General features: G+C 35.8%; 1 protein-coding gene across 5 annotated transcripts in view; it reads left to right on the forward strand.

Moving 5' to 3' along the window:
• Positions 1-23,661, forward strand: part of LOC117323117 (centrosomal protein of 112 kDa-like) — a 46,995-nt gene that overhangs the window by 5,597 nt on the left and 17,737 nt on the right. For 4 of the 5 annotated variants that reach the window (XM_033878132.1, XM_033878133.1, XM_033878130.1 and 1 more), the window contains exons 8-21: positions 5,034-5,124; positions 5,487-5,533; positions 9,165-9,228; positions 10,002-10,063; positions 10,292-10,381; positions 10,685-10,784; positions 11,055-11,173; positions 17,817-17,960; positions 18,364-18,518; positions 19,512-19,641; positions 19,979-20,071; positions 20,787-20,846; positions 22,522-22,601; positions 23,269-23,404. In XM_033878132.1, coding sequence (XP_033734023.1) covers positions 5,034-5,124; positions 5,487-5,533; positions 9,165-9,228; positions 10,002-10,063; positions 10,292-10,381; positions 10,685-10,784; positions 11,055-11,173; positions 17,817-17,960; positions 18,364-18,518; positions 19,512-19,641; positions 19,979-20,071; positions 20,787-20,846; positions 22,522-22,601; positions 23,269-23,404 — 1,371 coding nt within the window. The remainder of the gene's footprint in view (positions 1-5,033; positions 5,125-5,486; positions 5,534-9,164; positions 9,229-10,001; positions 10,064-10,291; positions 10,382-10,684; positions 10,785-11,054; positions 11,174-17,816; positions 17,961-18,363; positions 18,519-19,511; positions 19,642-19,978; positions 20,072-20,786; positions 20,847-22,521; positions 22,602-23,268; positions 23,405-23,661) is intronic. The other variant, XM_033878135.1, reaches the window with a different exon arrangement.

Consider the following 23,661-nt stretch of genomic DNA (forward strand, 5'->3'; position numbering starts at 1 on the left):
TATGTATAGGCTTACAATAAAGTGGTATTTGTGGTCAGGATGACTGGTCATAGCGTTAACGTTGTCATCGATTTCCATATACCATTTCCATTTGACGAAAATGACCAATACATCAAATGCAAATGATAATATCTTGTTATGTGCACGGGATTGCTTGTTGTAGGCGATACTTGGAACGTCTTTACTGTTGTAAGGGAGGTAACTGCAAGATTACGGAAATCAAAAGTTATACCAATTTGATTGGTCGATTCTTCCATGACTTTGGCATGGGGTTTACAATCGAAGTGACAGATAACTACGGCAATATTCAGATGATATCAACAAAAACATTTTTGGATACGTGTGGTTGGCAGTTGTTGTCATGTTTAAAATGAACAATTATATAGCTTGGTTTTATTTCGGCAAAGACGAGAATATTTACTGAAACGGACCACAGGTGAAGCGGACTTGGAAATACCGACGCGAAGAAAAATGGGGCTCAATTATAATATAAATTGGCATTATTTTCAGAGAATTGACCCAAATATATGTTCCTCAATGCCTAATTGTATCATATGTAAAATATTACAGGACCGATTTTTAAATTAATTTTTCATTGCGAATCGCGGCCCGATTGTCGTTAGAGTTGAAATGCCGAAATGGCCGATAGTGGACACAAAATCGATATTTTTACGAGAGAATGGACCCAATATAGTAATCTTTGGTGTGTGTATAAAGACCATATGAATTTGTTTTTCATTTCCCTGGAAGTATTTTGAAATCATTTGCAAAATACCGAATTCATGACTAAATTTTCGATTGTGACGAACTACTGAGACGGTGTTAAGTTCATGTTAAGCCAATCTGATTAAAATCAGCTGTTACATGGCAACGTTTACTATGCACTACGTCTACGTAAAAAACGGAAAACGGAAATCCGGATTATCTAAAAACAAATGCAAAAATACTTGTGATATTCACTTAATTTGATATTCAGCCGTTAATTGTTATTTGTAGTTTTATAACTTCTGATATATTGTGATTGATTCTCTATATAATATTGCTGTGGAACTTGTGTTATTTTTCAAATTCATTTTAATAATTTGTTAATTTAGAATGTTCATCAAGTCATGATCAAGACTTGAAATTCTCACTACACCATACTTCAAACACGGAGTAATCAATGAATTGATAAACTGAAAATTGAAGTCAAGCAAATGAGTTAATATTTACCTTAAGTATTTTTTCAATATACAACAAATGTTCAGATGACTATTTGTGCCATGCTGTTATAAGATTTCAGTTTCAATTCTAAAATTGAATTAGTATGTAAATATATGCTAGCCTGTCAATATCCACAAAGCCAGTGTAGTCTACTGTACTCAAAGTCATGCCAGTAGATAGCGATACATATACTTACTGCTTACATCTAGTGCTTACTTGTGTGAACTATAAATCAATAACAAAATGGTTCATATATTTCTATATATTACTTCACAAATTATTTGGTGTCTTAAGATCTGAATGAAGTGAATAAACGATGTATTAAATTATGTTTATGAAATATTCAAATCATTGATCATTCTCTTTTAAAAATATTGATTTCAGGTCCATTTTGGTAATTCAACTATGACAGCAATCAGGTCTCAAATGGCGAATGATTACAAAAAAAATTAAATACTTCTCGGTCAAATAAACCCCTAATATTTTACATATGATTAATTTTGACATTGGAGAACATATAATTGTGCCCATTCTCTAAGCACTGGTAGAAAGTACAGAATAGAGCTTCATACAGAATGTAAATATATTCTCAAAATTACTAATTACCCCGGTAAATATAACATTTTACATAAACCTCCCATGACTGATGGTGAACTTAAAGTTGCAAATCTCCTGTGTCATTCCAATTTTGATGTGTAAATATATACACATACGGTATATATATGTATATTACACCTGAAGAGCTTGCTCTCAAAGCATGTTGAAAGCGCTAGTGTGAATTTCTGGTTTGTGTTTTTTATTATTATTACTATGTATATAGATATAGATATGGAATGCTTCACAAATTTGCATACAGCTATGGAATCTTATAACACCCCCAAAGATGTTCTCTCCACATAAAGGTGTGATTTGTGCAATTACATTGCTGAACTGTGTGGTACAGTATGATTGGATGATCAACATTGGAAAAGGACAATAAATAGGGAATGTGTCGTCCTATCGAATGGACTGTAATCTTTGTGATCAGGTTTGAAGTTGAAAATGAAGCTTCGAAGTTTTCTTTTTGTTTGCTGAATTATTCGATGAAGATAGTCTTTATCTGGTTGCTATCACATTGTTTGCAATACTGTAATTATACCAGAAGTATATCTTCTCATATCAAGATTTATTAACATCAAATGATTCCAGAACAAAAGGAGTCAAGTTTTTAGGTCATCTGACCCAAAGGATCAGGATGACCTATAGTCATCATGCTTCGTCCGTCGTCGTGCGCCGTGCGTAGACTTTTCACATTTCAAACTTCTTCTCAAGTTCCACCAGTGGGATTGAGCTGAAACTTGCCTGAAATGATGCTGGGATGGTCCTGACCAAGTGTTGTTATTTTTCGGGTCAGTCTGAAATCCAAGATGGCCGCGACAGCCGCCATTTTGAAAACACATTTTAAACTTCTTCTCAAGTTCCACCAGTGCTGTTGGGCTGAAACTTGCCTGAAATGTTCCTTAGATGATCCTGACCAAGTGTTGTTATTTTTCTGGTCAGTCTGAAATCCAAGATGGCTGCCACAGCCGCCATTTTGAAAACACATTTTAAACTTCTTCTCAAGTTCCACCAGTGCTTTTGAGCTGAAACTTGCCTGAAATGATCCTGATATGATCCCGATCAAGTGTTGTTATTTTTCGGGTCAGTCCGAAATCCAAGATGGCCGCCATAGCCGCCATCTTGAAAAACACATTTTAAACTTCTTCTCAAGTTCAACCAGTGCTTTTGAGCTGAAACTTGCCTGAAATGATCCTGCTATGATTCTGATCAAGTGTTGTTATTTTTCGTGTCGGTCCGAAATCCAAGATGGCCGCCAAAGCCGCCATTTTGAAAACACATTTTAAAATTCTTCTCAAGTTACACCAGTGCTTTTGAGCTGAAACTTGCCTGAAATGATCCTGATATGATTCCGACCAAGTGTTGTTATTTTTCGAGTCGGTCCGAAATCCAAAAGGGCCGCCATAGCCGCCATCTTGAAAAACACATTTTAAACTTCTTCTCAAGTTCCACCAGTGCTGTTGGGCTGAAACTTGCCTGAAATGATCCTGAGATGATCCTGACCAAGTGTTGTTATTTTTCGGGCTGATCCGAAATCCAAGATGGCCGCCATAGCGGACATTTTGAAAACACATTTTAAACTTCTTCTCAAGTTTAACCAGTGATGTTGGGCTGAAACTTGCCTGAAATGTTCCTGAGATGATCCTGACCAAGTGTTGTTATTTTTCGGGTCGGTCCGAAATCCAAGATGGCCGCCGTGGTCGCCATCTTGAAAAACACATTTTAAACTTCTCAAGTTTCATTGGTGCCATTGAGCTGGAAATGGATGAGGATCTCAAGGAAGGCGAGTCAACATAGTGTTGTTATTTTTTTCAGCCTCGTAAAAACTTTGACATGGCAGCAATGGCGGCCATTTTGTAACATGATTGCGCAATCATGGTTTTCCTAAACAACATCTATTTCAAACTTCTTCTCAAATTCCACCGGCGGGATTCAGCTCTAACTTACCAGAAATGATCCTGAGATGGTCCTTACCAAGTGTTGTTATTTATTGGGTCATTCAGAAATCCAAGATGGCCACCATGGCCAACAGTGTCACTATATTCTTGCTACAGAGAATGCATACTACTATAATATAAGGGTTTTAATTTAGAGTCAGATGACCGTTAAGGCCCCTGGGCCTCTTGTTTGTTTTGAAGTACCATACATGCTTTAGTACAGTTTCAATAGGATACATTCCTAATCCGGGCCTTGATTAGCAGCTCTGGTTTTGGTTTTCAGTAATTCTTTATGTGTGTTTCATCATATTAAGTTGAAATATGCTAAACTAACGATGGAACTAGCCTAAATTTAGTGCATATTAGAAGTCGGCATCAATAAGGTCACAGAGTCCTGGCTGTATTATAACTGATGATGCCTTCCCGAAAAAAAGAAGACATATTTTATTTTCATCCATCCAAGATAGATCAACAAACTTCCAATTTCAATTAGGACCTTACAGAAACATGCATGTGTACAATCATATCAGAACAGCTGCAAACATTTCAGATTATTTGCAATTAATTTCTAAACCAATATCAGTAAATTTATCAACTTTAAACTTAGAAGATTACTGATTTGGGGTTAAACAATAATGTTCGTTTACAGTACTTCCAGTACTTTGATTTAAGCAAAAATTACTTATTCTTTAACCGGTATCATTTGAAATTTCTAAATTTTACTTCCCAAACCAGTTTAACCTTCCTGGACTAGTGAGTTTCCATTGTACACGTATTGTTTGTTTTTATCTTGTAAGGTACGCAGTATTTCCCAGCTGCATGTAGATTCTGTCTTTTCAAGGTTCACTAATGGAATGGTATACAAATGCATGACTTGCTAGAGAGGGTCACTTCTTAAAGATAATTTTGGCACTGTTATCAACACAGGGCAGTATTACTATTAATAAGATCTTGTTAAGTACACAGCTGTTAGACAAAAACTAAGTCCATAGCAAGAGAAAAATTTCCTATATCACCAGTAACATTTTGATGCCCCCGCCATGAAATGGGGGGGTGGGGGTTGGGGAGGCATATAATGTTACCCATGTCCGCCTCGTCCCGTCCCGCCCCGTCCAATCCCTGTCTGGTCCCGATGCAATGTAATTGGCTAATCTCAGTATTCGTTAATATGACTAATATACTACTAGTTTTGGCAGAGTTTGGTTACCAGGCAGTGTATGTTCTGTGAAAACAAACTTTAAAGCCTCTTTTGATTTTGTTTGTTTTGAGATTCCATCTTTTAACTTTGGTATATAGGATGATATAAGTATCGGTAGGAAGTCGCCCACGATAAAGAAACCTCACTTCCTGTCTGATGACGAGGAAAGTCTGCGGCTTGTCAGACATGGTGAGTGTCCCTTATATCACAGAAAATAGTAAACTGAGAACAAGGAAATTAAATTAAATTTACAATTTTATGATAGGACAAATTACAAAATTAAAACAAAACATTTTTTGTTATGTTTGAAGTTCTGAACAAGTGAATTTTAAGTTGAAAAATGCAGAAAGTTTATTTTTTTCTTCAATGAAAAAATCTAGAAAATATTGACATGCATGAAACATCCATCTGTCACAGCTAGCCATCTTGTGTTTATCTTTTCTGAAGAATCTCTGACTGATCTCTTGTGTATATTGTATGTGTGCACATGTGTGATAGAAGCACATCATTGACCTGTGTGTAATTTATATACTCTGCCCATTTTACGTCAGATGAGAGAAAACTTTTCAAAGAATCACCTAAACACAAATGGAAGAAGGTAAGACCGTCGCGGGCTAGTGACTAGAGCACCTGTTATTTGTGACCTGTTGTTATCCAGTGTTATATAGGCCAGACAAAATAAAATGTCTGTTGATGGTCCTACACTTCCAAACCAAGCAAAATAAAGATTGTAATTTTGTTTTCATTAAATTCATGTTCTAATGAGTTAGACAGAATTAACAACTGCAGATAAAAGCTTACAATGATTTTTGATCTGATGAATATTTTGAAAAATATGTACTTTTTTACAGTTTCAGTTGAGAATAAAAGGATGTTAAATGATTAAGTAATTGCAGTATAAAGTTGCCTTACACAGACATTTTAATAGTTCGGCCTAACTCACACCTTTGTATGTTCTACTTACACTGCTTTCCTCTTCAGTATCCATAGTTACCTAATGATAAGCATAAAAAATTATCTTAATTTATATATATAATTGTAATTAGTATATACATGTATTATCTTAATTTGTATATATCATCTTAATTTGTATATATTATCTTAATTTGTATTTTGTATAAGTTATTCTATATCTATTAATTTCTCCATATGATAGTTACGGTAATTAAATCATATATCATTTGTTTCATACATTGTCTGTAAATGTATCATATAAACTTGATATATTGTAGTTAATTAATGCATTAATTATTGTAACATACATCGTCTGTAATAGACTGTATGCCTGTCTGGTTAGCTAATAATAGGTACTGTCAGTCTACAGCAATATACAGGGTTAGTTAGATTTATAGGTGGGAAAGTGAACTCTGGGATATGCAGAATTTAAGGTGAAATAAAAATATGTCTGTTTTATATATATTGTATTTTATGGTCTTCCCTCATTTTCAATTTTAACCGAAAGAAAAATTCAGCTGGATTCTGTGGCATTTAAAGACCATATAGATAATATTACAGACTTACAAAGTCTTGTTTTCTTGTCTGACTGGAATAATACATCTGTCAATTGTCTGACTGGAATAATACATCTGTCAATTGTCTGACTGGTATAATACATCTGTCATTTGTCTGACTGGTATAAGACCTCTGTCAATTGTCTGACTGGAATAATACATCTGTCAATTGTCTGACTGGTATAATACATCTGTCATTTGTCTGACTGGAATAATACATCTGTCAATTGTCTGACTGGTTTAATACATCAGTCAATTGTCTGACTGGTATAAGACCTCTGTCAAATGTCTGACTGGTTTAATACATCTGTCAATTGTCTGACTGGTATAATACATCTGTCATTTGTCTGACTGGTATAAGACCTCTGTCAATTGTCTGACTGGAATAATACATCTGTCAATTGTCTGACTGGTATAATACATCTGTCATTTGTCTGACTGGAATAATACATCTGTCAATTGTCTGACTGGTTTAATACATCAGTCAATTGTCTGACTGGTATAAGACCTCTGTCAATTGTCTGACTGGTTTAATACATCTGTCAATCGTCTGACTGGTATAATACATCTGTCAATTGTCTGACTGGAATAATACATCTGTCAATTGTCTGACTGGTATAATACATCTGTCAATTGTCTGACTGGTATAAGACATCTGTCAATTGTCTGACTGGTATAATACATCTGTCAATCGTCTGACTGGAATAAGACTGGTATAAGACCTCTGTCAATTGTCTGACTGGTTTAATACATCTATCAAATGTCTGACTGGAATAATACATCTGTCAATTGTCTGACTGGTTTAATACATCAGTCAATTGTCTGACTGGTATAATACATCTGTCAATTTTCTGACTGGTATAATACATCTGTCAAATGTCTGACTGGTTTAATACATCAGTCAATTGTCTGACTGGAATTTCACTTCTCATTCAACTGAAACATCTTTCAGGAAAAATATTACTCTTGCTGTTAGTCTTTGTTGTGTTGTCAGCTCTATGGCTGGAACTTTCCTAATTCCTTGTAATTCTTTCCCTGTGCTGTCAATATCATTTGCATGAATACCCCATTATGAAAGTCAATTATAAGTAATTTCGGAAACATAGAAACATCACAAATGTTCATTAATTACATTAATTGTGTTACTCTGAACAGAAAATTGGTCACCTCTACCCATCTTAAAACTCCCTGAACAGAGAATTGGTCAACTCTACCCATCTTAAAACTCTCTGAACAGAGAATGGGTCACCTCTACCCATCTCAAAGCACTCTTGGAACATTCTGTATCAAAACAGTACAAATATCAGCCTGATGATCACAAACATATAAAAATGCAAAGAAGAATATTTATTACATTTTTACCAGTGAAATATCAAAAATTATTCATTCTATAAAAGTGATATTTTTCACTAGTGAAAAATATCACTTTTGCTTATTTGACCAATCAAATTAATGATTAGAAAATACCAAAATAATTGACCAATCAGAAAGCCTGACATATATGTCAGCACCTGGACAGGGGGAACTACTTTTTTTGTTTACAAATTATCGCTGTAGGCCTAGTTAGCATACGGGGTAGGTTTTTCGTTGATAAAAAATGCAATAAACAGAATATCTAACAGTGTCTTCACTGCGCACTCGTGAAAAATATCAAAATATTAGCCCCACTCGTGAAATATATTTGGTATTACTGAAGACACTGTTAGATATCCTCTATATATTAAAATATTTTCTGGAAATTTAGTCATAACTTCAGCCATCTGTCAAATTAAGAATCAAGAACGAACATAGCCAATATATCTTGGTCTACATAAAAAATAAATAATTGTTCAAAATAGAATTATTTTACAATTTTGCATACATTTTGAATTTTTATTAACATGGTTGAGACATTTGATGTTTTCATGTTAGTGTTTATTTAATGTTTTGTAGTTTTTGTTTTTAGTTTGTTGAATATTTTGGTTGATAACTTGGGTGTATGCTTTGAATTTTGGCTACTTTGAGCTAGAGATCTCACAACTAATATAAGTGAATTATGGTTTGGGTGAGGGATGTTTTGACTTTGATTTCTTGTTTTCAGTTTGTGAGAAAAGTTTTGTGTCATGTTTTTATTGCAGCATATGGAGAATCAATCACTGATCTTTTGGAAGTTCAAATGTTTGTTAAATACTGAATAGTTAAAAAAAAAAATACACAATGTACATATTCATGTATCAGAATTGTGAAAATTTCACTAAAAGTCATAGCTGGTTTTCAGGAAAAGTTCCTCCTTAAAAGATCATTTTTTTTCAGGTATCGAACAGATTTTGAACTAATAATGCCTGTGCAAGAAAGGTTTAAAGATAAATGATGATTAAAAAGTAGATTCAGACTTAGATTCATTAGCCCTAAATAAATAGCCGATGTAACACTTGAAGATGAGAAACGTCTCTTTTATGTGACTTATATACCTCATTTGATTTATAAATGAAACATTTAAAACTACAGAAATATAAACTTCTGATTGTCTGAACATGAATAATGTGTAGGTAAGGTAAAACCTTTAAACCCTTGATTTATAAGTAGATCTGTCCTATGTAACATACAAGTGCACCAGTTCAATAGAAATTATGCAGAATTTAGGATCATTTGTCTTGCAGAGTTTTCCAGAATACTGTATAGGACAAAACAAAATTGACGTTTTACAATTTGTATAAAATGTTTCTGTTGTATTTCTAGGAGGAAGAACTAAGCCAGCCATCACCTCCACATCATTATAATCCCCCATCAGGTTTGTTTGGAGGTAAGTTATGTACCAAACAAGTCACCTCCACATCATTATAATCCCCCATCAGGTTTGTTTGGAGGTAAGTTATGTACCAAACAAGTCACCTCCACATCATTATAATCCCCCATCAGGTTTGTTTGGAGGTAAATTATGTACCAAACAAGTCACCTCCACATCATTATAATCCTCGATCAGGTTTGTTTGGAGGTAAGTTATGTACCAAACAAGTCACCACCACATAATTATAATCCCCCATCAGGTTTGTTTGGAGGTAAGTTATGTACCAAACAAGTCACCACCACATCATTATAATCCCCCATCAGGTTTGTTTGGAGGTAAGTTATGTACCAAACAAGTCACCTCCACATCATTATAATCCTCCATCAGGTTTGTTTGGAGGTAAGTTATGTACCAAACAAGTCAGCCATCACCTCCACATCATTATAATCCCCCATCAGGTTTGTTTGGAGGTAAGTTATGTACCAAACAAGTCACCACCACATCATTATAATCCCCCATCAGGTTTGTTTGGAGGTAAGTTATGTACCAAACGAGTCACCTACACATCATTATAATCCCCCATCAGGTTTGTTTGGAGGTAAGTTATGTACCAAACAAGTCACCTCCACATCATTATAATCCCCCATCAGGTTTGTTTGGAGGTCAGTTATGTACCAAACAAGTCAGTCTGAACTGAGACATTGTATCAGAGTTTGGCTTTTCTAACCTTTTCATGGAAAATTGTCTTGATTATTGATGATGATTAATTTTTTTTTTTCATGTTTTAGGTTCCATAGCATCAACAAAGTTAACGTTTGATATAGATCAAACAAAGGATTATGGCAAAGATGTAAGTTTCATTTTATATCCACATTTTATGACATTATTGGACCTTAAATATCTGGACACACAAGGTGTTCATAAAACTTTCATAAAACTGATACTTAAAATATTCTGCTTACTAAAGTTGTATTAATTTGGCTTTGTTTGTGAAGTCATCAAGTTTTCTGTCTTAAATTGTATTACTGGTAGAATGACATAGACAATAAACAGTTGTGGTGATTTTTTACGCTTTCAGAATCTACAAATGAAGACAAAAATGTTAGAAGCAAGATTTCATGAAGAAAAATTAAGACTTCAACAAAAACATGATGCTGCTGTACAGAAGGTGAGCTGTGGATATTACATCATAAATATATCACGCTGATTAAAACTATTTCTTGCCTTTTATAGGTCAGCTAGCCCAAAGGGTCTAATAGGTTACCAGGTGTGATTAATCATCGTGGTTGCTTCATCAGATCATGATAGTGCAGAGTTAATTGAGGGTTGGTTCTATTAAAGATTAATTTAGATAATACATTTGTCATGTTAGTTAAATAAAACATAAATAACATAAGTGCCTGACTGTATTAGATTTGTTTAAAGATAATTTCTTTTTAATTTTTTATTCTAATATTTTATTTTTCTCCAGATTTTAGATAGAAAAAATGCTGAAATAGAAGAATTAAAATCACACTACAGATCAAAAGCCAAGGAGTTAGAAGAAACCATCTCAAAAATGGAAAAGAAAAGTAAGTCTACCTTTCATAAATTACTATATCTTAGAGGTTAAACTTGAATTTCAAAAGGAGACACTCCTAATACAATAGTCACCATAACAATTGAAAAGATCTTATTAAGCTATTTGTCAGTCAGAATGTTCTGCATAAAAAGATGGAAAATATTTTTAGGGTTAAATGTTGTAACTTTGAGAATTCTTTATGAAGTAATTTTCAGAGAAAGGATGGTAGATTATGCCTGTATTTGTTACTGTCATATCATTGTTTACCGTAATATTTCAGTCCAAACACTAGTCAAAGATTCTCAGGCTATGAGGGACACCAAGGATAAACACATTATGGAACTCAAGAAGATGGTGGAGGAGTCCAATATCACACGGAGAAATGAGTTTGAGAAAGAAGTAAGGTCACATGAGAACTAGATAATGTAAAGACGTTATAGACTTACAAAGTTTTGTTTGTAGCACGCAATGGACTGTTTCTAGTCAGGTCAACTTTGAATGCTTCAGCAACAACAATTTTCAAAACAGAATTTTTAGCACACCTTGCCCAAATGTAATATATGGGCCCAGTTGTTCACAAAGTGATTAGCTTATTCATTTGTTTACCGTAAATATTCGGGTATAGTGCGCACTCGCGTATAGTGCGCAGGTACGTTTTTGAGGTTCATTTTCAAAAAAAAAAAATTAACATTTTTTTTTTCAATTTTCAACTGAGCGGTAGATGAATTCTAAAGCATAAGATGATAGGAATTTGTAACTTATGAAAGCTTATTTACAATGTACCACATTTAATTGGAATCGCCGGTCAGATTTGACACATTGGATTGACAGGTTGTTTACATTATACCGCCACAGGCCTAGTCAGCTTGCAAATTGTAGCGGTCCCATCTACGCTGTTGTACAAACAAAATAATTAATCCTACCCTCAATTACCTTGTGATTTTCACGCAGGTATGATCTCTTGTGGTATCTGTCCACGAACATACAAAGCTAATTAAGCTCAATTATAACAAGATTGACTAGTAAGCTGACGTAATGTAACACAGACCGCCATTTTGTATACAGTACTAGTACAGTACGGAAACAAGTCTGCAGTCGTCGTGCTGGTCACAATTTTTATATCAATGAATTAACATGTGTAAAGGATAAATCTACAGTGCAGACGATAAATAAGAGTACCCCGGTAGTTTTCACAGTCATATCATATTTTATATGGCCAGTTGGTCAGTGACTACCGCACGAGATCAAGGCATTAGTGTTACCCGTGCCTAACTGCGCATGCGTGCTGTCATAATACTTAGCTATAAGCTCATTGGAGTTATCTCCCATTATTGTATGTATTATTATGTAATCCGGATCAGTCCTGACCGCATTTAGTGCAGCCATAAAAATTATGTAAAATTGACCAATCAGGATGCTGCAATAAAGTTTGTGCAGTCAACCGTAAAAACGTGGTTTGTGTTGTGTGCAAATGTGATATGGTGTCAGAACATTGGGTGAAACTCAAGAATTTCACGCCACATTAGAGAAATGGAGCATTTCAAGCCTCCCGGAACACTCAACTTTGACGGCAATCTCTCCGAGAACTGGAGACGGTGGGTACAAAAGTATGAGTTATACCTATTAGCGTCGGGTGCCAGCACGAAAGATGAGGCAGCCCAGGTCGCCATCTTGTTACACACGATCGGTGATGAAGGTCTTGAAATCTTCAACACGTTCAACTTTACTGCGGGCGATGAAAGTAAACTCAAGCCAGTAATTGACAAGTTCCATGAATATTGTAATCCACGTAAAAATACCGTGATGGAGCGTTACACATTCTGGGAGAAAGTCCAACATGAAGGTGAGACTATCGATCAATTCGTTACTGCATTAAAGAACCATGCTAAAAACTGTGATTTTGGTGAACAAAAAGATCTCATGATAAGAGACAGAATTATATTCGGTGTAAGGGACACGCGATTAAAGGAACGTCTTCTACGCGATTCCGCTGATCCAAAACTAGACAGAGTTGTCGAACTTTGCAGAGCAGCAGAGGCGAGTTCCCGCCAACTTCAACAACTCGGTGCTACAGCACAAACCGCAAGTGTTCATGCCATTAAACCAAAATACAAGAAAAACTACAATGCAAAAAACGCAAAATCGTCCAAAACCACCCCTAGTACCGCTAGCACGACACACTTTCAGTGTAGGAACTGTGGAAACACGCATGGTAAACGCGAATGTCCAGCTTTTGGGAAAGTTTGTATGAAATGCAGTAAGAAAAACCATTTCGCCAAAATGTGTAGAAGTGCCAACTATGAGAACAAACATGGGAAAGTACACACGCTTGTAGAAGAGGTGGACCCAGCATTTCAAACACTGTTTATTGGTGAGCTTCAAATTGGTGAGCTTGAATCAAAACACAATGCCTGGTATGCTGACTTGAAGCTCAGTTGTTCAACCACACCAATCAAGTTCAAGCTTGACACAGGGGCCGAAGCAAACGTACTGCCTCAGAGACTATATAACAAGATCCCGAACAAGCCTAGCCTTGCAAAAACTACTACAGTGCTATCAGCCTATGGAGGCCAGAGGATAAAACCAAGTGGACAAATTATTACTGAAATCAACAACACTAGAGTGCCTTTGTATGTTGTCGATGTTCAGTCACCAGCCATTTTGGGACTTGATACATGTCGCGACTTACGTCTCATTGAAAGGGTGGACACTGTTGACAGAAATTTCGAGACATCAAAACCTTTGACGAAAGATTCCCTAGTCACAGAGTTCAGCGATGTGTTCACAGGCCTAGGATGCTTTAAAGGTGAATATAAGATAGAAGTTGACAGCAGTGTGAGACCAGTGGTACATTCCCCAAGAAAAGTGCCATTTAGCCTTCAGCCTAAACTTAAGGAAACGTTGGAGAGGCTGGAAAGGGAAGGCGTTGTTGCCGCAGTGGAAGAGCCCACTGAATGGGTAAACAGTATAGTGGTTGTTGAAAAGAAAAATGGTTCACTGAGACTCTGTTTAGACCCTCGAGATTTAAATACAGCAATCAAGAGAGAACACTTTAAGATACCAACACCTGAAGATGTCGCTGCTGAGCTTCACGGGAAGAAAGTGTTTTCCATACTCGACGAGAAAGATGGGTACTGGCAGGTTCAACTCGATTACGCCTCATCTATCCTCTGCACTTTTAACACACCCTTCGGACGCTACAGGTTCAAGAGAATGCCCTTTGGCATAAGTTCTGCGTCTGAGGTCTTCCAAAAGAAAAACCAGCAGATATTTGGTGATATTAAAGGAGTACACATGATTGCAGATGACATGATAATTGCTGCCGTGGACAACGAAGAACACGACAGAATCGTACGTAAAGTCATGCAGAGAGCCCGTGAGCAAAACGTAAGGTTCAACCCAAACAAAATACAGTTCAATGTCGACACCGTCGAATACATGGGTCATGTCATTACTCAGAGAGGTCTTCAGGCTGACGACAAGAAGATCAAAGCTATTCTGGACATGCCTGTTCCAGAAGACAAGCCAGCACTACAGAGGCTGCTGGGCATGGTCAACTACCTTTCAAAATTCATACCGCGCATGTCAGCAATCACAGCACCGCTACGCAGTCTTCTCAAGAATGACAGTGAGTGGGTATGGGATTCAAACCAAGATCGAGCAATCCAGGAGATAAAGGATGCATTGACTAATAGCCCTGTACTAAGGTTTTTCGACCCTGAGAAACGAATCACCATTCAAGCTGATGCCTCACAGAGCGGTTTGGGAGCCTGTCTACTCCAGGAAAAACAGCCAATAGCGTATGCGTCACGTTCCCTTACTGATGCTGAAAAGAACTATGCGCAGATAGAAAAGGAACTGCTGGCAATCGTTTTCGCGTGCGACAAGTTCCATCAATACATTTATGGAAAACGGGTGGACGTCCAGTCAGACCATAAACCATTGGAGGCCATCATAAAGAAGCCACTGTCAAAAGCTACGCCAAGACTCCAGCGTATGTTGCTTAGACTCCAAAGATACGATGTTGGAATCAACTATACACCAGGGAAATACATGTTTATTGCGGACACGCTGTCACGCGCATACCTGAATACAGAGCAAACTGAGCATGACCGAGAATTAAACGAGGACATGGAAGTCATGGTCCATGGGGTTGTCGCCAACTTATCTGCCAGCGATGGAAAACGCGAACAACTAAAACAAGCAACATCTACAGATTCTGAGCTACAGGACCTCCTCGATGTGGTTTTGTCAGGATGGCCAGCAGTGAAATGTGACACACCCAAATCAGTCCGTCAGTATTTCCACCTGAAAGATGAAATACATGAGGTAGAAGGACTATTGTTTTGTGGAGACCGTCTAATAATTCCGCGGGAAATGCGTAGAGACATGCTGAGCACAATTCATGAATGCCACCTTGGTATTGAAAAGTGTAAGGCACGAGCACGGTCTACTCTTTATTGGCCCAGTATGTCCGCGGAAATAGCTGACTACATCTCAAAGTGTCCAATGTGCAATCGTTTCAAAAGGAAGCAACAGAAAGAACCCTTAATACCTCACGAAATACCAGAACGCCCTTGGCAGAAGTTGGGCATGGATTTGTTTGAATACGGCTCAAGAGACTACCTTGTTGTGGTGGACTACTTCTCAAGGTATCCGGAAATCTGTTTGCTTGAGAACAAGACAGCAAGTACAGTTATCATGCACCTTAAATCCATCCTAGCCCGACATGGTATACCAGAAACTATAATGTCTGACAATATGCCCTTCAATTCGAAGGAGTTCAAAGGATTTGCCAATGCGTGGGACATTGACTTGGTCACATCCAGTCCAACTTATCCAAAGTCCAACGGACTAAGTGAAAGAATGGTCCAGACAGTCAAAAACATGCTGAGGAAGTCAGGTGAGGAGGAGAGTGATCCTTATACAGCACTACTCGAGTATAGGAACACACCGCTGTCAGGTCTGAGCTACTCTCCAGCTGAACTTCTCATGAGCAGAAGTCTCAGGTCAAAGATTCCCGTAAAGAACACTATGTTAATGCCAAAAGTTGCTGAAAATGCCCGGGAACAACTAACTACTCGACAGGAACACCAAAAGTTCCATTATGATAAACATGCACAATGTCTACCATCTCTGATGCCAGGAGATGCTGTCAGGATGAGAGTACAGAAAACATGGGAACCGGCTGTGGTACAGCAAAGACATACCACACCAAGATCATATGTTGTCCAGACACCCAATGGTAGATCATATAGAAGGAACCGGAACCATCTTCTGAAAACACCGGAAGAACCCCCAGTCATCATTGGACCTGATGTAGACGATGACGTCAAACCAACTGTGACGCCAAATTGTAAGCCAACTACTAATCCTGCAGTGACAAGTACCATGAACACTCAGAATGCACTACCAGATGTCAAGACAACATCTAGCGGAAGAGTCGTGAAGGAGCCTGGTCGTTTCAAGGATTACGTAAAGTAATGTGACATTGAGACATTGATACTTTGTGTATGGACAGGTGGTAAAGACCTGGTCCCAACGGTGGGTCAAGTGCTAGCAACCGCTGTCCCCAACTGTGTTATATTGTTTTGACAGTTCAAGTGTTTTTTATAATTGACAGTTAATTTGCTGAGTTAAAATTACTAGTCTTTGTCAGTTTCATAAAGGTAATAATCAATTTGAAATATATTACAAACTTCACAATGGACACTTGTGAACTAAGAGTATAATTGAAAAAACATTTTTCATGTGCCAAATTTCAGTTTTCTGCAAATTTACTTAAAGCTCAAGCAAGTGATAATAATATGTATATTCTTTCTTTAAAAAAGGAGATGTCATAATACTTAGCTATAAGCTCATTGGAGTTATCTCCCATTATTGTATGTATTATTATGTAATCCGGATCAGTCCTGACCGCATTTAGTGCAGCCATAAAAATTATGTAAAATTGACCAATCAGGATGCTGCAATAAAGTTTGTGCAGTCAACCGTAAAAACGTGGTTTGTGTTGTGTGCAAATGTGATACAGCTTCCGTAAATAAACAAGTTGAACGTTACCAGTTTCTGGCAACATTCTGGATTTATAAGGTGATTAACTTAGAAGTATGAAATAACTAAGTACTGCTATATCATTTCAAGTTTTGTTTGATGTTAATTGAGATGTTATACATCGTTTTGGACCTGAAAACGGGAACATGCTCAAGTGAGATCGTATGTGTACGCAGAGACATATCTGTATATATGTCTCTGGTGTACGGAACATGTGGCTCACGATCGACTTAGATAAATCCACGTAATTGCTGATAAATACACAATTTCAAGGAATTAAACATTAAAATAACTATTCATTTCTTTGATTATTTGTTAACTATTGCTTTCTTAATGCTTTATATATGTTATATATATATATTATAAGTATTAAATCAATCCTCCTGTGAAAGGACACGATCACAAATCTCAGTCAAATCACATTCATTCTGACTGGGAAAAGGCTTGTACTTGCGTATAGTGCGCAGTGGTCTTTTTCACTTGTCAATTTTTGAAAAAAAGTGCGCACTATACGCGAATATTTACGGTAGTTAAAATTTCATTTCTCATTTGTTGCAAAACCTGTGAGTATATTGTCTTTAAATTATGCCAGTTGAAAGAGAACTACGAATAACAGAAGTTTTGTCAAGTCAGTTCTACCAGAAGTTATTATATCGGAATTTGAAAAATGTTGTTAAAATGTGATTAGCCAAATCACCTTTTGAACAACTGGGCCCTGGTTGTCAAATTTTCCTTTAATATGCTAGTTGTCTAATCTTTAAAATCACAAATCAACCTAAGTTACAGTATTGCTGTAACAATGTATATTGTAAACTAACTTATTTTCATGGGTGATTAAAATTCACAAAAATTTACTGCATCACAATAGTTTCAGTTACAGGCACATTAGTTATTAGACATGAAAATTCAAAAGTTGTTTAAAAAATAAGTTGGTTTACAGTATTGTTATGGCTGCCACTAATCTTTACAGAATTATGATTTTTTTTTCCAGTTGAATGACATGGTTGCCAAATTTGAGCAGGAAAAGTTTGATATGCAGAAGCACCACACAAAGAATATACAGGAGATTCTGGACGACACAAATGGCCGTCTGCTGAAAATGGAGAAGGAGTACAACCAGCAGACTAATTCAACAGTACGATTCTTATCTCAGTACTGATTAACAAGGAAATATGTCACCCGAGATATTATATAGGGAAACATGTCGCCCGAGATATTATATAGGGAAACATGTCACCCGAGATATTATATAGGGAAACATGTCACCCGAGATATTATATAGGGAAGCCTTGTTAGTCTGTAAGACCCTGAGCTTAGTACTGAGAAACACGAAGTATATCACTGAAGATATTATATAGGGAAACTTGGTTAATCTTTTATAGCTCAGTACTGTACCAAAAATAGAAAAGATGTTGAGATACAACATATTTATGTTTTCTAATGCAGGAAAAAATGTTTATTTCAAAGTGATATTCTGTTAACAATTAAAAAATAAGATTCTATATAAAGTTATACGTGGCATATTTATTTCTTTACAGTCAGCAGTGATCAAGGAACTGGAGAATCGTCTTCAGATGCTGATGTCGGAGGCTGACCAGACTGCCAAAGCAAGGAATGTGACTGAGCGAGCGAAGATGGACCTGGATAGTAAATTTGACCGCTTGACTGCTGACTACAGAGACATCAGAGATAAGTAAGTGACAGAAATATGGATTCAGTTCCTAAATCAGTTTAGGTAATTTAGATTGTATACTTGTTCATCAGTTATTTCAGTACTGGTGTCTGGCCTACATTCCTAGGTTGCAAACTCACCCGATTCCATCAGGTTGACTTGATATTGGCTGTGTCATCACCTGATTCCATCAGGTCAACTTGATATTAGCTACATCATCACCCGATTCTATCAGGTCGACTTGATATTGGCTATGTGGGATCAAGTCGACTTGATATTGGTTGTGTCATCACCCGATTCCATCAGGTCAACTTGATATTAGCTACATCATCACCCGATTCCATCAGGTTGACTTGAAATTGGCTATATCATCACCTGATTCCATTAGGTTGACTTGAAATTAGGTATATCATCACCTGATTCCATCACATTGACTTGATACTGGCTGCATCGCCACCCAATTCCATCAGGTCAACTTGAAATTGGCTATATTAGATCATGTTGACTTGATATCGGCTATATGAGACCATGTTTACCTAATATTGACACTCTGAATTTCTCTAAGTACATAAGCCATCATAATGGAACATGGAATTTACTTATATAATATGTAACCATCCAAGCATATATTTTAGATTCAGTTTCTGTTTAGCTCCACATTGAGCTAAATTTCTCCTTAAGTCCAAAAGCTGTCATTATGAAACCTAAAATATACTTATATCTATATAACCATCCAAACGCAAATTTTAGATTCAAGATTTCAACTATAATTTACTATTAAATGGACTTTTGATATTTGGAGAAAGACATTGTAGCAGTAAAATCTGAACAGGTAATTACAACAGTAAATATAATAAATACCACATATTGACTTAATCTACGGTGCGGTAATTGATATGCAGAAGCTGAGACACGCAAGACATTTATAATTATGTGTAATCCTTGTTAGTTAAAATCATTTAGACTCATTAATCAGTTATATAACATGTTATGTATGTGTAAAATTTGTTCCAGATATTCAAATCTTGAGAAGGAACATCAGAGGAGTATAGAAGTAAACGACCAAGAGATTAGGACGCTCAAAAACAAAATGGAAGCTAGCCTGGAGTTTATGAAACAGGAACACAACATTGCTTCAGCTAAGGTAAACAATTACTCAGTGTGGCCGTTATCTGTCATCATCCATTGTTTTTTCAAACTAATCCTGGAGTTATAAAAGCTAGAAGTCAACCATGTTTGTGTTTTTGTGGGCTAGAATTTTTGTGGCAATGAATTCATGTATGGCTGTTATACACTGTAGTTAAAAAAGTTGATAGTTTTATCAAAAGTTTTCAGAAACATGGATCTGTGCTACTCACAGAATAATGAATTAAGGAAATAGAAAATAGTTAATCATTTAAATATTGTCTCCATTACTCGTCCAGATATCCTAACATTGATAAGGTAAGGAAGTTGGTTTAAATTTTATTTGAATTGTTAAGGCTGCCGACAACATTTCGGAGTTAGACAATCATGTGGATCAGTTGAAGCGAGCTTTGAAGGATGCTGAAGAACAGAGACAGAGGCAAATCAGGGTAAGCTTTTTCTCATTGTCCTGGGACTTAAAATCAGGGTAAGCTATTCTCCCTTGGACTAAAATCAGGGTAAGCTATTCTTCTTGGGACTAAATTCAGGGTAAGCTATTCTTCCTGGGACTAAAATCAGGGTAAGCTTTTCTTCCTGGACTAAAATCAGGGTAAGCTATTCTTCCTGGACTAAAATCAGGGTAAGCTATTCTTCTTGGGACTAAATTCAGGGTAAGCTATTCTTCCTGGACTAAAATCAGGGTAAGCTATTCTTCCTGGGACTAAAATCAGGGTAAGCTTTTCTTCCTGGACTAAAATCAGGGTAAGCTATTCTTCCTGGACTAAAATCAGGGTAAGCTATTCTTCTTGGGACTAAATTCAGGGTAAGCTATTCTTCCTGGACTAAAATCAGGGTAAGCTTTTCTTCCTGGACTAAAATCAGGGTAAGCTATTCTTCCTGGACTAAAATCAGGGTAAGCTTTTCTTCCTGGACTAAAATCAGGGTAAGCTATTCTTCCTGGGACTTAAATCATGGTAAGCTATTCTCCCTTGGACTTAAATCAGAGTAAGTTATACAAGTGAAATATACATTATATATGAATACATAAGGTTCTTTGTCGTTTGTACAATCATTTGATATTTTTAGATCAGTAATTATTTAAACATTGCTGTTTAGTCTTAAAAAAGACAAAGATATATAAAACAATTTTTTTTTCTTGATTAGGAAATGGAACAAGTACAACAACAAGATAAAATACACCTGGAGAATCTGCACGACAAACAGGTCAGTATTACTGTGTGCTGTAGTGACAGTGGTATATCCAACAGTGGTGTGTGGCTTCAAAACTTATCATCTACTCCCATTCTAATCTAGTTATATATGATTGTCACCAACCATAGAGACAACAAGTGTATCAAAATTCTGTGTAATAAATCCTGTGTAATAAATTCAGTGTAATAAATCCTGTGCATTTTTTATTTTAAAAAAACTGTAGATCTTATGCTTTTTCTTTTGCAAATACGAACATAAATTGTATTTTGAAAAGTTCTGATGAAAACAATTTTGATCTTTAATAGCTTTATAAATTCATTGGTTTTGTATTTAATATATACAATTAGAATTAATTTGTGAGATTGGATTTAAAAGTCCAAAAATAAACAGGTAACATTCTGAAAGGCTTTAATTTTTGGTAGACAGTCATTCATGTTGGTTGGGCGCTTTTAAATGTTATTTTCTTCCTAGAATAAATCTTGATGATTTGCTGGTATGATCATAGACACAACAACAAACATTCTGTATTAACACTGTAATAAAGATACAAAAAATTCTATGTTCAGTATGAGTCTTTACTAGGGAAAAACAAATTAAATGCACAGATATTTCAAGTTTTATGAATGCTAACAAGATATCTAAAGAGGATTTTTAAATTACACAATTTCAGAAAATGGATGCTATAACAGAAGATCTTTTTGATTATTTGTTTTTGTCTCTGTTCGTTTTATACTTTTTTATCAGGAAAAAATACATCAACTCCACATCAGTCTAACTTTCATTTGTCTCACACTGTAAAAAATTTAAGTCGTTGATCCAGCTATGGTTGTGTATAATGGGTAATAGCGTTGCGTCCATTACACTTTTAGTGGAATATATTCCCACTTCTACGCGCCCAAGTGAGGACCTTCTCCAAAGAGATTCTCGTCATCCATACAAACAAGGTTACTGTCACCTGGTCTGGAGACAGACATCCCTATGTGGCTGCTTTTGCTTGTAGTGTACATTGGCAACATTTTAAAACCCTACATTTATTTTTTTTACGGAATTGGGAATCTAATTATAATAGATAATTTCCATTTTATGTGTTTTATTTCTTTTTGCCATTCTTTTTTCCTGTGTACAACAAACTATAATAAGACCTTATTTCAGAACTAACTGATACATCATACAAACACCTTTATTCAGTGTTTCTATCTTAACAACTTTCAGGATCTTTTTAATACGTAACAGTAAAACAACGCTTTATTATACTCAAAAGACATATGTTGAAAGCAACTTAAAACTGAGCATGCAATTTTGTCCAATCTTCATATTCCTGAATAATATGTTCCATCTATAACCTCTAAACCTAAATAACTGACCAAAGTGAGTGTCACTCAAGCTGGTTTTTATCGATATCTATTGTATAAAATCTCTATCTGCTTTGTACAGTTTTCTTTGTAAATTTTTGCGATTGTAGTTTTTTAGATTTTAATTTTTCTTTACCTGCCATCCTGTTAATGGCCTTTTTCTTCCTCTGTCAGTGTGTATTAAACTTATGGGTACATTACTTAAAGAAACATTCTGATATTATATAAAGTGGTAAGATATTATTCTATGATATAATGAAATAGTATAATTATGGAAATGGGTTATCATGGAAGACTTGGCTATTTCAATTGTAGTAAATTTGTTTATTTTCCAGACAAGATCTATGAAGTTAGAGTCGGAACAGATGGAACAGGACTTTCAGAAAAAGATCAAGAAGATGGACCAGACTATTAGGTAGGCGCTGTAGACTTTACTCCTATTAATCAACAGTTAACATTGTACATGGATACCAAACACCCCTCATCACAAAATACAGACTATTAGCTAGGCCCTGTAGACAAGATTTCACTTCTATTAATTAATAGTTAACATTGTACCTTGATACCAAACACCCCTCATCACAAAACACAGACTATTAGGTAGGCCCTGTAGACAAGATTTCACTTCTATTAATTAATAGTTACCAAACACCCCTCATCACAAAACACAAACACAGTTTGACATTGAAAAGGATCACACTAGTGACTAGTTGTTAAAATTCGAAGGGGATTTAATTTTGCTAAATTTTCAGTCATGACTGAAATAAGATACCTGGAAAATATTTATACCTTGAGTTGTACAATCTGTTTTTTATTAATTTGACAATGTACCTATTGTAAACGTGGAAATCTATGTGAGGGGGGAAGTTATGCTAAATACATAAAGGCCATTCAGCCACAAAAATTTCCCAATACATTCTATAATGCAAAATGACCTCCACACGTTTAGTTTACCTAAAAAACATTTGTGAAATTAAACCTTCAGAAATAGCTACTTTTACAATATTTATTAAATACATATATTTATACTGTGTAATCATCAAAGTTGATGTAAATTTACTGGTAATTTATTTGTCCACCAGAGAGAAAGACGACGAGATTAAAAAACTAACAGACAAGAATACACAGCAATCACAACAGGCAGAGAAAGCTCTGGAGGAGTTCAAAGGTCAAGTTGAGAAAAACCAAGATCGCATGTACAATGAAATGAAACAACAGGTGGGTAGAGCTTATATCTGCTATATCAAACGAATATACCAAACTCGAGGGAATATAAGGGAGAATTTAAAATCAATTTAGGAGTGAACAATTTTCTGTGAATTTGACACAAAATATGAAGAGTTTTGTCAATGTTGAAGACAAGAGGTGGTGATGTCTTTTATCACTGAAAAAACACTAGCTATGACACTGGCTGGATTCCTTTGAGGAAATAAACCAATTTGTACATAGAACTTGTCATATTAGACAGATTTAAA

The sequence above is a fragment of the Pecten maximus genome, chromosome 3 (assembly GCF_902652985.1).
Source record: "Pecten maximus chromosome 3, xPecMax1.1, whole genome shotgun sequence".
NCBI classification, from domain to species: domain Eukaryota; kingdom Metazoa; phylum Mollusca; class Bivalvia; order Pectinida; family Pectinidae; genus Pecten; species Pecten maximus.